The 18,037-nt window shown below is 42.1% G+C and overlaps 1 protein-coding gene across 1 annotated transcript in view; it reads right to left on the reverse strand.

Annotated features, from left to right (window-relative positions):
* Window positions 1-983: 983 nt before the first annotated feature.
* The window catches only part of LOC100136701 (sodium channel protein type 3 subunit alpha), a 151,917-nt gene continuing 134,863 nt past the window's right edge, over window positions 984-18,037 (reverse strand). The window contains exons 20-25 of the mRNA XM_036934870.2: window positions 15,151-15,423; window positions 13,478-13,531; window positions 13,114-13,251; window positions 12,911-13,015; window positions 12,186-12,456; window positions 984-4,176 (exon numbers count right to left, since the gene is read on the reverse strand). Coding sequence (XP_036790765.2) covers window positions 2,924-4,176; window positions 12,186-12,456; window positions 12,911-13,015; window positions 13,114-13,251; window positions 13,478-13,531; window positions 15,151-15,423 — 2,094 coding nt within the window. The 3' untranslated portion in view covers window positions 984-2,923. The remainder of the gene's footprint in view (window positions 4,177-12,185; window positions 12,457-12,910; window positions 13,016-13,113; window positions 13,252-13,477; window positions 13,532-15,150; window positions 15,424-18,037) is intronic.

An 18,037-nucleotide genomic window follows, 5' to 3' on the forward strand; every position in this document is an offset into this window, starting at 1 on the left:
GTCCCCTTCAATCTGTGTTTGAAAATAAATGAATTACCAATTTACTGTTGCCAGAATGAACCCAACTGAATCCAAATTACATTATCTCTTTTCAGGGTTGTTGGGACCATCTGCATTCTAACCCTGGTGTGGTTTCTGCTTCAATAGCCAATCTTCCTTGTGTGACCATCCACTGGGCAAAAACTGGTTGAATCAACGTTGTTTCCACGTCATTTGAACCCCGCTGAATCAATGTGGAAAACTAATTTTCAAAAAGTCCTCAAAACGTAAGCACATTTCTTTTTTTTACCCAACTTTTAACCTAAATCCAATGAAATTGTGATTTTTTTGTTGTTGAATTCACATTGAATTTCAACATCTCACGGCACAATACTTCTCTCCCCTATTTGACCTAGGTAGTTTATGTGCATGTATTGATATGTAGGCTACGTGTACCTTTAAAAAAAAGTTCTGTCCTTGAAAAAAAGGTTGTTCTTGTCTATTAATGTTCTGTATTATGTCATGTTTCATGTTGTGTGTGGACCCCAGGAATAGTAGCTGCTGCTTTTGCAATATCTATTGGGGATCTTACTAAAATACCCAAAATACCAAATACCACTTGAGTTCATGTTCTGAGCTACTGTAGCATGATGCTGCATTCCTTCTTCATGCCAAGTCCCAACGTCTTCTTCATGCTGCGGCATCACACTACAATCTATCGTATTCTTCTCAATATAATGTCACTCTCATTTGGCAAAATAAAGACTGCTTGCATAATACTGTACCACATGCCAGACCTGCATTCAAAGTATCTGTTTTCTTTCAAATCCCTGGATTGGGGGTGAGTTTACCCGTTTGGGACTATCTCATTACTTCCATGTCACCAGAAAAGCTCAATCGCGCACAGTTATTATATTATAACAGTAAAAGTATTTGAAAGAAAATAATATTTGAACCTGGGTCTGCCACATAAATGACTCTGAAATCAAAAGAATAATCAGTGATATTGTAGGCTCTCTTTTATTTCACAGGAGGACGTTATCTTATATACAGAGGCATGTGTTTGCAAAGTACAAAAAATATTTTAACTTAAAGTACTAAAATGTATTTATAAATAATATTTACTGCAATGTGGGCATTACTGAGGCACTGCATTGTGGTTGAGCAGTGAGACATGTAAAGCCATTATCTACTGACTGCTGAGAAGATGCCTGTTGTAGGCTACTGCATTTATGACAGTTTATAAGAATGGAGAGAGAAAAAAACATTTTCTGTTCATGTCTTGGATGTTATTATGATGAAGCAGCTCTTGTTATGATGAAAACAGTACATTTATGACAGAGATGTGTCGAGTTGACTTTTCACCATGATGTTTTTGTGTAAAAATGTCCCCCCCCCCCCCCCCTAACAACAAATAGGACCGCTCCCGAGTTCTAAACATTTTCCCCAATGTTCCCGATAAAAAGCATGCAATCAGAAATCTCTTTAGAAAAGTCCCCCGTAGACACTGATAAATAGCAGTGTGATCCCAGTCACTCATCCATGGCATCTAATGGGGCAACGATGTGGGTAGAGAAACAGGACAGGGGTACTGTATATACCAGGCACACACTGGATCTATTGCTACAGAAAACAGCCCTTCAACACACCTGCAACCATAACATGAATATATACAGTATATCATATTAAAGTTGAGCGGTGTCTTTTTTATTATTATTCTAGTCGAATAGAAACTATATGTGCCGGTATCAGTCCTACAGTGGAGAGTAGTCTATGGGTAACCAAGAGAAGCTGAATGGCCTGTAGAGCAAACCAAAAAAATGCTGTACAAACACTTTTATCTGTAAAATAATTCATTAAAAGTAGCAAATTAATGCTAAACACAGTTTCTGCAAAATACTGTAGAGAAATTATAGCTGTTCAGCCTTGGGTGTGACTTGTCTATATGATGCATTCAAAACATGCAAAACAAATACTTAAAATAATAAATAAATAGGACGATTATCCACCCATCTAATAGTGAATAAGATCTCTGATCCTCATAAAATATGCAGCTATTTGGGCAGTTTAAGTCCTAAAGAAGTTACGGAGAAAAAAAAAACATCTGTCAATCTTAACCATGAGATGTAGGTTTGATTGTCACATACCGATCTTGGTTACTGAATTGCTTCTTAGCTTTGTGTAACTAAGACCAGATCGTTATGAATGAAAAATGAACTAATATGCAGGGAGCCCGGGATATTTTGACATGTAAATGCAAGAGAAAAAAATGCTTAAAACAGTTCAAATACAGCGTTTTTTAATGTGAAAAGTTATTACCTGCCCGTTCGTCTTGTTACAGTGTGGAAGTATTCCCTTTCATGGTAAGCGACTCCAATTCAGAAGAGGCCATGTTTTTTTTTCTTACTCTAAAAATATCAAAAATAGTAATAATTGTACTGCTATGAAAGACTGGCAACATCAACAAAGTTATACTTACTACGAAAAATTGTATCCCTTTGTTTTTTTCTCCCACATCTCACAGTTATAAAACTGTTGATCATAAGGAATCACACCAATAATAATAAGACCTTTAATGAACTCATACGGTCAGGCATTCTTTGTAAATACTGATAAACTGTATTTCTTTTAGTCTAATAAATGATTATTACATCAGTGATATAATTGTTGTGACCCTGCAGAGGTTATTCATGCATATTAACTGTGAAGCAAACTTGACATGAGCAGGGTCAATGATCATCTAGGATTTACACACGCCCCCTTTGTGTACTCCCACAAAGCATGTTCACCAAAAATAAACAAATAATTTGCCTTTTCTCTATGAAAACCCCTAGCAGAACCACATGTACTAAACCAGGGTAATTTGAGCTATTTTACATTCGGTAAACAACAACAACAACAACAAAAAATGTAAAAGAGAAAAAAAAGCATTTCCTAGTCGCTGTTACAGAAATGTCTCACGGTCTCTGTCGGGGGCAAGGCAATGTTCGCTTAGGTCACTGTTCCTGGACTGTTCGAGAATTAAAACTTGGAAAAGTTCACTAGTCGCCCGTGTGACGCTGTCGTAAGACGGTGGAGAGGAGGTGGAGGACAGGGTCTCCATCAGCTCCATCTCAGGCCCCCCGTAGTGCTCCTTGATCATGGAGGCTATGAGGCCCTCTTTCTCCGGGGCAGTGACCCTCTTGTCCGTGGAGCTTTGCGTCAGATTGATCTGCATTGATCTGTACATGAAGGAGGCTTGCTTCATCTGCCTCCGCAACAGGTGCCGGCGGTAGCACCTCTGGATGACTGCTGCGGACATGTCCTCCTGTTTTCGCCTCAGCGTGGTGGTGATGGGCTCGTAGGAGATCTTGGATGGGTTGGCCATCATGAACTTCTCCTCCATTTGCTGCTTAAGAGCGTCCATCTCGCCCGACTCGCCCAACACACGCTTGGTGAAGGCAAACAGAATGTCCAGGCAGTGGATCTTGTCTCCACTGACCATGGGCAGGTCCATGGAGATCAGCTTAATCTTGTTAGGCTTGCCAATGCGCAGTGGCTCCGACAGTGTGTCGGCAAAGTCTGACAGCTTGGCGTACTCGATGAACTGCGTGGCCTCTGGGTCGAACTTCTCCCACACCTCATAGAACATCTCGAAGTCATCCTCACTCAGCGGCTCGGTGCTCTCCTCGGTGGCCACGCTGAAGTTCTCCAGGATGATGGCGATGTACATGTTGACCACAATGAGGAAGGAGATGATGATATAGGTGACAAAGAAGGTGATGCCCACTGAGGGGTTGCCACAGTTGCCCCGGGCGTTGGTGCCTGTGTGGACGAGGTTGGGGTTGCACTCTTCCGGGGAGTTGTTGAGGATGGGGCTGAGCAGGCCGTCCCAGCCCGCTGACGTGGTGATCTGGAATAGGCAGATCATACTGTTGCCGAACGTCTCGAAGTTGAACATGTCGTCGATGCCAGCCTGCTTCTTGACATAGGCAAAGTTGGCCATGCCAAAGATGGCGTATATGAACATGACCAGAAAGAGCAGGAGGCCGATGTTGAATAGGGCGGGAAGGGACATCATTAAGGCAAAGAGTAAGGTCCTTATTCCTTTGGCTCCACGGATTAGTCGAAGTACTCGTCCGATCCTGGCCAATCGAATGACTCGGAACAGTGTCGGCGACACAAAGTACTTCTCTATGATGTCAGCGAGAACGATACCTGGAAGATAGGGGGAAAAACATGAGATCTCTGTACTTCTAATTAGACCATCATTAACAGTAAGGCTAGCTCTTTCCCACACTACGCACGCAATATCATATGGAATTAGATTGACTATTGGTAACCAGGAGTAAATTAGGCTGAAGGACAGAGTCTCACTGCTATCACCAATACGCTTCCTTCTCCTTCATGTCAATTCTAGCTTCCCCAAACCCATTTACCAATGAGCTCATGATAAAGGCTTCCACTATTACTGGGTCTGCCTGCCTTCAAATGACATTCAAGTTGCCTCCAATCCCTCTCACCTCCACGACCACTTTACCATCTGTCCCTGATTTGTGACCCTCCTCTCCCATGGACCAGGAAGGTCACACCTGAGTTATTGATTGTGGAGAGGGGTTGGGGATCACCCTTTGGAGCCATACATTAAGCCCCCAACCCCCCACCAACCACAACCCTCTGATGCAGCACTTCAATCATGCCCAAATCACCCCCGCTGACAACCCTGATTGCTACAATTACCTTCACCTCAACAGAGGCATCCTTGCCCACGCATGTAATTTAGCATGGGGACGGATACTTAGATTCAATCTATATGTTAGCCCTTTGGTTTGTTTTAGTTCCCCATTAGGGCCATGCAGAACATACATGTGCCTCTGATTCATCAGATAAAAGCCCCACTTACTATCAATGACTTGATTGACATGATAGATAACCTTGCCAAATGGATACAAAATCTTGGATGCCAGAGGTGATGGCCAAGGTATATTGCAAAACACAATTACGGTTCTGAAATGTGTTCTTCAGGTATGACTTATTGTTTAGAACTAAACAGCAATCTTATCCAGAGCGACTTACAGTAGTTCCCTCTAAGCTGCACGCGTGTGCGGGTAGTAGCCCTGACACTATCGAGTAGACTGCCTTGCAGGAATATCAGCCCCCCGAGAGAAGCACGAAATTGAATTTCACTCAACTTTCTAGAGCCGTGTTCACCAACTGGTCGATCTCCAACGCATTCCTAGTCGATCACTAAACATTTCTGTAAAACTGTTGGCAGTAGGTGCACCCGATTCAGCTACCCTGTGAGATTTCAAAACGTTTAAAACCATGACTAGAGAGAGGCTGTCAACGAATAAAGCAATGAGATGCTGTTTTTATGAGTGAGTTCATGTTTAAGTTCTTACTCAGCATTGTCAACACTTTGTATCCAACACTTCTATAAACCATAAAATGCACGTTCTTCCTATTTCCACTCAGCGCTACAACAAGCACTGCAGCATTAATGAATAAGTCGGAAAGTGTCTCTATAGACTTGCGCTGTTGTTATTATTACCATTTGGGTCTTTTTTAATATCGAGGAACATTTCACTTTCTCTGTTCATCGGAGTAATAACATGAATTTGTGCGTGAGGCAGAAATAATGCGGTGCTAATCGAGTTTTGCCATCAGCTGGAAGACGGTGTCCCTTTTTGGTCAGTGTCAGTGGAGGAAAGGGAGAGTAGGGATGTTAAGAGGCGGACCCTCAGTCTGCTGCTCTCTCCCTACGCTGAGACTGACCATCAGATGCAGGCACCATCAGCTCAGTAAAAGAAAAATACAATTATTTAAAGGTATGCTCACTCAGCTGTGATTCACAAGTAATACATCAATGGATCTATTACTGGCGTGATCATATAGCCTACCTCAAATGTTGAAATATAACTTTAAAAATGGCCTGAACAACATGTTGCATTGGCAGGGCAATTCAAGCAAACCCAATAAGCTGTGATAATGTATTGGGCCTATGGCTTACTGTACAAACATCATTGTTACAGTACTGTTTTTAATTGGTTAATGTTGCATAGGCTTACATTTTTTAAGTCATGTTAATAAAACATCAGAGCGGGAGATCTCGGCTTGCATTTTGACTCAAAGTGATCGAATTAACGCAACAGTAGCCACGTTCAATGCAACAAAACAAAACAAACTATACAAGAGATTTTGTTGTAGGCAGAAAGCATCGGCATAAACAATCAGAGCTACAGTAGGCCTATATGCAAGTAGACAATTGCCATACATGGATCTGTGCAATTTATTTTGAACTGGACTGTGTTCACAGCATGAACGGTTGTGAGTAGATACGCTTGTTTTGAGATAAAAGCGAGACCTGCATGTAGCCACTTCATATCCTTTGCTACTTCGTGAGTTATTAGCTCAGTTATAGATAATTTATAGTCAGCAATAGGAGAGTGATTGCTTCCTACAAGAGCAGAAAATGTGTACATTTCTCTTTGAAAAGAGAGTCAGGTAAAGGGTTAATTTTTGTCTTAAAGGGGCAGTGTTGTATTTTGGATAAGCTAAGTAGCCAATAGCCAGAGGGAAGCATAATTTGTCTGATTCTCTGTAATAATGGTATGGTAAAATGTATGCATTTTATTTTGTAAAGTGATTTATTGCATTAAGCAACACAACAACATTTTCAGTCACCTCCTTGTCCGAAGGACGAGTGGATAAACAGGTTAAGGTCAAGCCCTGCATGTTTTTTTTTCAAAGGTCTCATGGAATGTAGGCCTACATTGAACACCACACATTGGCTGCTACTGTAGACAGACTAGCTATTTCCATGTTAAAATGTTATGTGATGCATTTTCATTGTTATTTTATGGTAAGCCACTCTGGTAGGCCTCCATTATGATCAAATAGACACAGTAGCCTACACGGCCACAGTAAAACTGTAACTTAAAGCGGGTACAGCCTCAGTGTTCACAGTAAACGCAAGCTGGAAGTTGCACAGAATTTTCATAACGTTCAAGTTTGCACTCAACAGACCTAAATTTTGCTCAGTGATAAAAAAAATGAGAGGGAACATTGCCCATAACCCTAGCGTTTGCAAGCACCCAGGCACTAAAACTGAGCTACATGGGTAATCTGTCAATATAATATTTATTGGTCAATTTGAAGGTCCCAAGCTAAATGTCATTATCTGTGTATGAGCCAGCTAGTGACTTGGAATGCCTTGCTTATAGGCAAACAACCAAGGTCATGAGTTCAACTGTATCACCCAAGGATGTTGACCTGCCACAGCGGCATTAGCCGAGAACTGCAGTGCCTTCGGAAAGTATTCAGACCCCTTGACTTTTTCCACATTTTGTTCTATAACAGCCTTTTAAAATCGATTAAAATAAAAAACTCCTCATCAATCTACACACAATATCCCATAATGACGAAGTGAAAACAGGTTTTTAGAAATTTTAGCAGACAAAATTAAATATAAAAACAAAAATACCTTATTTACATAAGTATTCAGACCCTTTGCTATGAAACTCTAAATTGAGCTCAGGTGCATCCTGTTTCCACTGATCATCCTTGAGATGTTTCTACAATTTGATTGGAGTCCACCTGTGGTAAATTCAATTGACTGGACATGATTTGGAAAGGCACATACCTGTCTATATAAGGTCCCACAGTTGACAGTGCACGTCAGAGCAAAAACCAAGCCATATGGTCGAAGGAATAGTTCGTAGAGCTCAGAGACAGGATTGTGTCGAGGCACAGATTTGGGAAAGGGTACCAAAACATTTCTGCAGCATTGAAGGTCCGCAAGAACACAGTGGCCTGCATCATTCTTAAATGGAAGAAGTTTGGAACCACCAAGACTCTTCCTAGAGTGGCCAAACTGAGCAATCAGGGGAGAAGGGCCTTGGTCAGGCAGGTGACCAAGTACCTGATGGTCACTCTGACAGAGCTCTAGAGTTCTGTGGAGATGAAAAAACCTTCCAGAAGGACGACCATCTCTGCATCACTCCACCAATCATGCCTTTATGGTAGAGTGGCCAGGCGGAAGCCACTCCTCAGTAAAATGTCAGTCCACTTGGAATTTGCAAAAAGGCACCTAAAAGACTCTCAAACCATGAGAAACAAGATTCTCTGGTCAGATGAAACTAAGATTGAACTCTTTAGCCTGAATGCCAAGCATCACGTCTGTAGGACACCTGGCACAATCCCTACCGTGAGGCATGGTGGTGGCAGCATCATGCTGTGGGGATGTTTTTCAGCGGCAGGGACTGGGAGACTAGTCAGGAGGGAGGCAAAGATGTACGGAGCAAAGTACAGAGAGATCCTTGATGAAAACCTGCTCCAGAGCTCTCTGGACCTCAGTCTGGGGCGACGGTTCACCTTTCAACAGGAAAATGACCCTAAGCACACAGCCAAGACAAAGCAGGAGTGGGTTCGGGACAAGTCTCTGAATGTCCTTGAGTGGTCCAACCAGAGCCCGGATTTGAACCTGATCGAACATCTCTGGAGAGACCTGAAAATAGCTGTGCTATCCTCTCAACCTCACGGAGCTTGAGTATCTCCAGAGAAGAATGGTAGAAACTCCCCAAATACACGTGTGCCAAGCTTGTAGCATCATACCCAAGAAGACTCGAGGCTGTAATCTCTGCCATAGGTGCTTCAACAAAGTACTGAGTAAAGGATCTAAATACTTATGTAAATGTGATATTTACATTTTTTAAACATTTCTAAAAACGTGTTTTTGCTTTTTCATTATGGGGTATTGTGTGTAGATTGAGGAGGAAAGAAAACTATTTAATCAACTTTAGAATAAGGCTGTAACATATCAAAATATGGAAAAAATGAAGGGGTCTGAATACTTTCCGAATGCACTGTACATACCGATAGCCATACATAAGCTACATATAGCAACCATATTTCAGTATAACTGCCAGTTAACTTCTTGGATATAGCGCTATTTTAATATTTGGATGAAAAACATTCCCGTTTTAAAGAAGATATTTTGTCACGAAAAGATGCTCGACTATGCATATAATTGACAGCTTTGGAAAGAAAACACTCTTACGTTTCCAAAACTGCAAAGATATTGTCTGTGAGTGCCACAGAACTGATGTTACAGAAAAAAAACAGATAAAAATCCAATCAGGAAGTGCCGCATTTTTTGAAACCGCCTCATGGCAATGACTCCTTATATGGCTGTGAAGGAGCTAGGAGTCTTACGTTTTCCACATTTTCCCCAAGGTGTCTGCAGCATTGTGATGTATTTGTAGGCATATCATTGGAAGATTGACCATAAGAGACTACATCTACCAGGTGGTCGCATGGTGTCCTCCGTCGCAATTATTGCGTAATCTCCAGCTGCAGTATTTTTCAGTTTTCTTCTGATGAGAAGGCAACTGCCACCACTGATAGATTTTTTTTTTACATTTTTTTTTATTTCACCTTTATTTAACCAGGTAGGCAAGTTGAGAACAAGTTCTCATTTACAATTGCGACCTGGCCAAGATAAAGCAAAGCTGTTCGACACATACAACGACACAGAGTTACACATGGAGTAAAACAAACATACAGTCAATAATACAGTATAAACAAGGCTATATACGATGTGAGCAAATGAGGTGAGATAAGGGAGGTAAAGGCAAAAAGGCCATGGTGGCAAAGTAAATACAATATAACAAGTAAAACACTGGAATGGTAGATTTGCAATGGGAGAATGTGCAAAGTAGAAATAAAAATAAGGGGGTGCAAAGGAGCAAAATAAATAAATAAATTAAATACAGTAGGGAAAGAGGTAGTTGTTTGGGCTAAATTATAGGTGGGCTATGTACAGGTGCAGTAATCTGTGAGCTGCTCTGACAGTTGGTGCTTAAAGCTAGTGAGGGAGATAAGTGTTTCCAGTTTCAGAGATTTTTGTAGTTCGTTCCAGTCATTGGCAGCAGAGAACTGGAAGGAGAGGCGGCCAAAGAAAGAATTGGTTTTGGGGGTGACTAGAGAGATATACCTGCTGGAGCGTGTGCTACAGGTGGGAAATGCAATGGTGACCAGCGAGCTGAGATAAGGGGGGACTTTACCTAGCAGGGTCTTGTAGATGACATGGAGCCAGTGGGTTTGGCGACGAGTATGAAGCGAGGGCCAGCCAACGAGAGCGTACAGGTCGCAATGGTGGGTAGTATATGGGGCTTTGGTGACAAAACGGATTGCACTGTGATAGACTGCATCCAATTTGTTGAGTAGGGTATTGGATGCTATTTTGTAAATGACATCACCAAAGTCGAGGATTGGTAGGATGGTCAGTTTTACAAGGGTATGTTTGGCAGCATGAGTGAAGGATGCTTTGTTGTGAAATAGGAAGCCAATTCTAGATTTAACTTTGGATTGGAGGTGTTTGATATGGGTCTGGAAGGAGAGTTTACAGTCTAACCAGACACCTAAGTATTTGTAGTTGGCCATGTATTCTAAGTCAGAGCCGTCCAGAGTAGTAATGTTGGACAGGCGGGTAGGTACAGGTAGCGATCGGTTGAAGAGCATGCATTTAGTTTGACTTGTATTTAAGAGCAATTGGAGGCCACGGAAGGAGAGTTGTATGGCATTGAAGCTTGCCTGGAGGGTTGTTAACACAGTGTCCAAAGAAGGGCCAGAAGTATACAGAATGGTGTCGTCTGCGTAGAGGTGGATCAGAGACTCACCAGCAGCAAGAGCGACCTCATTGATGTATACAGAGAAGAGAGTCGGTCCAAGAATTGAACCCTGTGGCCCCCATAGAGACTGCCAGAGGTCCGGACAGCAGACCCTCCGATTTGACACACTGAACTCTATCAGAGAAGTAGTTGGTGAACCAGGCGAGGCAATCATTTGAGAAACCAAGGCTGTCGAGTCTGCCGATGAGGATGTGGTGATTGACAGAGTCGAAAGCCTTGGCCAGATCAATGAATACGGCTGCACAGTAATGTTTCTTATCGATGGCGGTTAAGATATCGTTTAGGACCTTGAGCGTGGCTGAGGTGCACCCATGACCAGCTCTGAAACCAGATTGCATAGCAGAGAAGGTATGGTGAGATTCGAAATGGTCGGTAATCTGTTTGTTGACTTGGCTTTCGAAGACCTTAGAAAGGCATGGTAGGATAGATATAGATATAGATTATCGAATAGATATGTGAAAAACACCTTGAGGATTGATTATAAACAACGTTTGCCATATTTCTGTCGATATTATGGAGCTAATTTGGAAAAAAGTTTGGCGTTGTAAGTGACTGCATTTTCCGGTGTTTTTCTTAGCCAAACGTGATGAACAAAATGGAGCTATTTCGTCTACACAAATAATCTTTTTGGAAAAAATGAACATTTGCTATCTAACTAAGAGTCTCGTCATTGAAAACATCCGAAGTTCTTCAAAAGGTAAATGATTTTATTTGAATGCTTTTCTTGTTTTTGTGAAAATGTTGCCTGCTGAATGCTAAGCTTAATGCTATGCTAGGCTATCAATACTCTTACACAAATGCTTGTGTAGCTTTGGTTGAAAAGCGTATTTTGAACATCTGCGATGACAGTGTTGTTAACAAAAGGCTAAGCTTGTGTTTGAATATATTTATTTCATTTCATTTGCGATTTTCATGAATAGGAAAAGTTGCGTTATGGTAATGAGCTTGAGGCTATGATTACGCTCCCGGATACGGGATTGCTCGACGCTAGAGGTTAACAGACCCATGCAATTACATCGCAATGAGCATCATTGAAAACCCCTGATTATTTATGACATTTTTTGGTACTTTTGACCTTTTTTCTCCCCAATTGGTAGTTACAGTTATTTCCCATCACTGCAACTCCCGTATGGACTCGGGAGAGGCGGCTGTCGAGAGCCATGTGTCCTCCAAAATACGTTACCCTGCCAAGCCGCACTGCTTCTTGACACACTGCTCGCTTAACCAGGAAGCCAGCCGCACCAATGTGTCGGCGGAAACACCGTACAGTTGGCGACCCAATTCAATTTGCATGCGCCCGGCTCGCCATAAGGACTCGCTAGAGCGCGATGGGACAAGGACATCCCGGCCGGCCTAACCCGGACGACGCTGGGCCAATTGTGCACCGCCTCATTGATCTCACAGCCAGCTGCGACACAGCCTGGGATCAAACCTGGGTCTGTAGTGACACCTCTAGCACTGCGATGCAGTGCCTTAGACCGCTACGCCACTTGGGAGGCAGACCCCTGATTAATTAAGCCCAAGCAACAAACTCACCAACGATGGAGAGGATGACCACTACAAAGTCGAAGATGTTCCAGCCAATGGTGAAGAAGTAGCAGCGTAGCGCCACGATCTTGATGAGGCACTCGCAGGAGAAGATGATGATGAAGGCCAGGTTGATTTTGTTGAGTATGTACTCCATGCGGGCCGGCTGCTCGTCCGTCTCCACCATCATGGTAATCATGTTGAGCAGGATGAGGACCATGATGATGATGTCGAATGCCTGCTTTCCCACCAGGTCGAAGAAGAAGCCCTGTACTTGGTTCTGGGAGAAGAGAGGTAGTGAGTAATAGGTGTTATTTTGAAACGCAAGAGGCTTATGCACTAAGGTGAAGAAAATTGAAAGAATAGGAAACTTTTTTAAGGTTTGAACTTTTGTTATATATATTTTTTTTAACTATCCTGCCCAATACTTCGCCCAGTACTTTTTTTAAAACATATTTTTATTTCACCTTTATTTAACCAGGTAAGCTAGTTGAGAACAAGTTGTTATTTACAACTAATTTACAACTATCCCTATAAGATCCAGAAATACCAGTCATTGGAACACAAGAGGCTTATAGGGCAAAGAAAATAAAATGAATAGTTCCCTTTTTGGGGGGTTTTAACTTATTTTCTACTTATCTGGCATGTTATCAAAAATAAGCTAAAAGTTCCAAAAACGTGAACTATCCCTTTAATTAGATCAAGAAAATAGGGTTCAATTAGCTCCAGCTCACCAATGGCCTTGGAATTGGTTTCTGAGGCTTTTTAGACCCTAGCTTCTTCATGGCATTGTAGTACTTTTTCTGTTCCTCTGTCATGAAGATGTCTTGCCCACCTAAGTAAAGAGACATCCCTTTTCTGTTATTTTCACTGTGAAAATAACCCACTTTTTTAAAAGCTCATGGCATTTGTTGGCCATGATGGTTTTGATACTTATCTTTCGTTTCTGCTGGTTGAAGTTGTCGATGATGACACCAATGAAGAGGTTAAGGGTGAAGAAGGAGCCAAAGATGATGAAAATGACGAAGTATAGGTACATGTACATGTTGACCTCTCTGATAGGCTGTTCGTCCACCTAGTGCAGCCAGAGAAAAAACATGTTAGGACAATACACCGTTCAGCTACATACGTTATTCTGGTAAATGTTATGGTGGTATTACATCAAGGCATGATTATGACAACAACAAATATTTTCAAATGTCAAGTCATTTTTAAGACAGTCTTATATAGGCTTTATGATGGAATATTAAAATGTTAAAATCATGTTATACAAAACAAGTACATTGACGTGTAATACTTACAGCACGAGAATCCACTGCTGCATACATGATCTCCATCCAGCCTTTGAATGTAGCCTTGTAACAAAGGACATGAACGTCAATGAGCATGTGCCACTATCAACTTCAATGAGCATGTGCCACCATCAACTTCAATGAGCATGTGCCACCATCAACTTCAATGAGCATGTGCCACTATCAACTTCAATGAGCATGTGCCACCATCAACTTCAATGAGCATGTGCCACTATCAACTTCAATGAGCATGTGCCACCATCAACTTCAATGAGCATGTGCCACTATCAACTTCAATGAGCATGTGCCACCATCAACTTCAATGAGCATGTGCCACCATTAAATTCAATGACATGTGCCACCATAAACTTCAATGACATGTTCCACTATCAACTTCAATGAGCATGTGCCACCATCAACTTCAATGAGCATGTGCCACCATAAACTTCAATAACATGTGCCACTATCAACTTCAATGAGCATGTGCCACCATCAACTTCAATGAGCATGTGCCACCATCAACTTCAATGACATGTGCCACTATCAACTTCAATGAGCATGTGCCACCATCAACTTCAATTACATGCGCCACCATCAACTTCAATGACATGTGCCACCAACTTCAATGAGCATGTGTCACCATCAACTTCAATGACATGTGCCACTATCAACTTCAATGAGCATGTGCCACCATCAACTTCAATGAGCATGTGCCACTATCAACTTCAATGAGCATGTGCCACTATCAACTTCAATGAGCATGTGCCACCATCAACTTCAATGAGCATGTGCCACCATCAACTTCAATGAGCATGTGCCACTATCAACTTCAATGAGCATGTGCCACCATCAACTTCAATGAGCATGTGCCACCATCAACTTCAATGAGCATGCACCACTATCATCACTATATAAAGGCATACATAGGAACATTATTTTAAAATGCAAACGATATATGCTTGTATTTCTATATGACCCCCTTCAAAAAACAAAAACATACAGTCTCTACAAAATAAATACTGGCCATGTGCCATGTTAGAGCTGAGATGTTATGAATGGCAGTGGAAAGGATTTATATGTGCTTCCTCCTGACCGCATGGAGTGTCTTTCTAGACGGAGGAAGAAGGAGAGTGAGCGGGGTGCCCTACTTCATCACAAGTGAGTTCTTATCAGCGAGAAATCACGGTGGTGGGTCTTTTCGCCTTGGTTACGGGTTATTATTGGCTTTTGTGAATGACTGAGGGCCAGACTGTTTCCAGATGCAAATGGGGGAAGTTAGAATGAAGGGAAATCACAAGAAGGTGATGGAAAGGAGCTAAGTGAATTGTTGCTAGGCACCCACACCAACTAAGTTAAAGCGAAGAATGAAGTGCATGCACTTGCCATTACAGAGAATGTTGTGCATTTAGCAGTGATGGAGGCCATTATAAAGAATGTTGTGCTTTTAGCAGCGATGGAGGCAGAGAATGTTGTGCATTTAGCAGCGATGGAGGCCATTACAGAGAATAACATTCTCTGTAATGGCCTCCATCGCTGCTAAAAGTAAAAGCTTGCGACTTGTTGATCGATTCGGGGATCTCTGGACAGACATGGTGGGCAACGTAAAAAAGTATGAGCGAGGAAAGAACGTCTCAAACTGTGAGAAAAACTAAAAGGAAAGGGGGAAAAAAAGTCCAACTCACAACTTGTAAGAGGGCAAGGTAACCAGCGCCCACGTTGTCGAAGTTGACCTTAACTCTGGTCCAGTAGAACTGCGTGTCATTCATGGCCCGGCAGTCGGTCTTGTTGTTGACCATGGACACATTGTGGATGTAGCCCGTCTGGTTGACGCAGCGTCCGTACTTTCCGGCGAACAGATTGACCCCCATGATGCTGAAGATGAGCCAGAAGATCAGGCACACCAGCAGTACGTTCATGATGGACGGGATGGCGCCGATCAGGGCGTTTACCACAACCTGTCGCCATGGAAACACACACGTCAAGCGTCCATCTGCCCCATTCTGCTTTCACATGACACACTCCATACATGATGCCAGTAACTTAATCAGAGAAACTCATACCAGTGTGCACGTGCTTGTGGTTCACTTACTCTAAGTGCTTGCCCAACGCCCCCCCCCCCCCCCCCCCCCCCCCAAAACACGAAGTATATATACATTTCAAACTATTCAAACACACTTTGTAGAATAATCCCACCACCTTAAAAACATCACATTTCCAAAATTCATGCAAACTAGTGAAACTGGCAAATGAGATTAAAATGAGAATGTTTGTTTGTCTCATATTCAATCACAAGCAGCAGCAACTTTTTAAAACTACCCTGGTAAGATTTTTCCTGGTTGAGACTAACCTTAAAGTGCTAGACTAGAGGAACAGGAGGGTAGTGTGCAGAGCTAGGAGTTCCTGAGTGTGACTGCTCTAATAGAACGAGTGGATATTGGGGGTTTAGCCCTGCACATCCCTTAAGGTGTCACAAAGAAAGCTGCTGCTCACTCACTCCTCTGTATACTGTAGCCGGGCTGCACTTCCACTTCGCGTTCCCCACTGAGGAGTAGACCCAGACGTTTTCAAGCAGCGTGACGCCTTATCCCATTTGCCAAATTTACAGTGGAGGAGAGCAGCGAGCTCGGCGGACATCAGCCCTCCCATTTCCGACAGCATGCAAATTTCATGGGCAGGAATTCAAATTCATTCCAGTGGATGTCAGGGGAAATTATATACATATTAAAGGGCTACAAGCTAGGCTGACAGCTGTTGAGGGAACAGGAACAGGAGGGAACAATAGCCCAAAATCTTAACTTCCGTGTGCATGAACTGTTCGATGGGGTTTAAGGATGTGTTTGAGGGAATGAATAATGATTATGGAAATGTTACAGGCTAAACATTCATCTGAATATCTGTACACAGAAATGCATGTAAGAGAACGTGATAAGAAAATCAGCCACTTAAACAAACAGTGGAATAGCAATGAGATTTATATGAATACTGCCAGAAGTGAGAAACAACTTGTAAAGCAGTATCACAGGCAGGTAAAGATGTGAGAAAGGATACAAAGATTGGAATCAGATAATGGAAATGCTACATACTAAGTATACGTATTATGTACAGTTGAAGTCTGAAGTTTACATACACCTTAGCCAAATACATTTAAACTCAGTTTTTCACAATTCCTGACATTTAATCCTAGTAAAAATTCCCTGTTTTAGGTCAGATAGGATCATCACTTTATTTTAAGAATGTGAAATGTCAGAATAATAGTAGAGAAAATGACTTATTTCAGCATTAATTTTTATTTATCACATTCCCAGTGGGTCAGTCGTTTACATACACTCCATTAGTATTTGGTAGCATTGCCTTTAAATTGTTTAACTTGGAAAAACGTTTCGGGTAGCCTTCCACAAGCTTCCCACAATAAGTTGGGTGAATTTTGGCCCATTCCTCTTGACAGAGCTGGTGTAACGGAGTCAGGTTTGTAGGCCTCCTTGCTCGCACACACTTTTCAATTCTGCCCACAAATATCTATAGGGTTGAGGTCAGGGGTTTGTGATGGCCACTCCAATACCTTGACTTTGTTGTCCTTAAGACATTTTGCCACAACTATGGAAGTATGCTTGGGGTCATTGTACATTTGGAAGACCTATTTGTGACCAAACTTTAACTACCTGACTGATGTCTTGAGATGTTGCTTCAATATATCCACATAATTTTCCTTTCTCAATATGCTATCTATTTTGTGAAGTGCACCAGTCCCTCCTGCAGCAAAGCCCCCCCACAACATGATGCTATCACCCCCGTGCTTCACGGTTCGAATGGTGTTCTTCTGCTTACAAGCCTCCCTCTTTTTTCTCCAAACATAACGATAGTCATTATGGCCAAACATTTTTGATTCATCAGACCAGAGAACATTTCTCCAAAAAGTACGATCTTTGTCCCCATGTGCAGTTGCAAACCGTAGTCTGGCTTTTTTTATGGCAGTTTTGGAGCAATGGCTTCTTCCTTGCTGAGCGGCCTTTCAGGTTATGTAAATATAGGACTCGTTTTACAGTGGATATATATACACATTTCTACCGGTTTCCTCCAGCATCTTAACAAGGTCCTTTGTTGTTGTGGGATTGATTTGCACTTTTCACACCAAAGTACGTTCATCTCTAGGAGACAGAACGTGTCTCCTTCCTGAGCGGTATGATGGCTGTGTGGTCCCATGGTGTTTATACTTGCGTACTATTGTTTGTACAGATGAATGTGGTACCTTCAGGTGTTTGGAAATTGCTCCCAAGGATGAACTCGGGGAGGTCTACAATTGTTTTTCTGAGGTCTTGGCTGATTTCTTTTGATTTTCCCATGATGTCAAGCGAAGAGGCACTGAGTTTGAAGTTAGGCCTTGAAATACATCCACAGGTACACCTCCAATTGACTCAAATGATGTCAATTAGCCTATCAGAAGCTTCTAAAGCCATGACATCATTTTCTGGAATTTTCCAAGCTGTTTAAAGGCACAGTCAACATAGTGTATATAAACTTCTGACCCACTTGAATTGTGATACAGTGAATTATAAGTGAAATAATCTGTCT

Source organism: Oncorhynchus mykiss, chromosome 11 (genome assembly GCF_057628025.1).
Source record: "Oncorhynchus mykiss isolate SJ-2025 chromosome 11, ASM5762802v1, whole genome shotgun sequence".
NCBI lineage: Eukaryota > Metazoa > Chordata > Actinopteri > Salmoniformes > Salmonidae > Oncorhynchus > Oncorhynchus mykiss.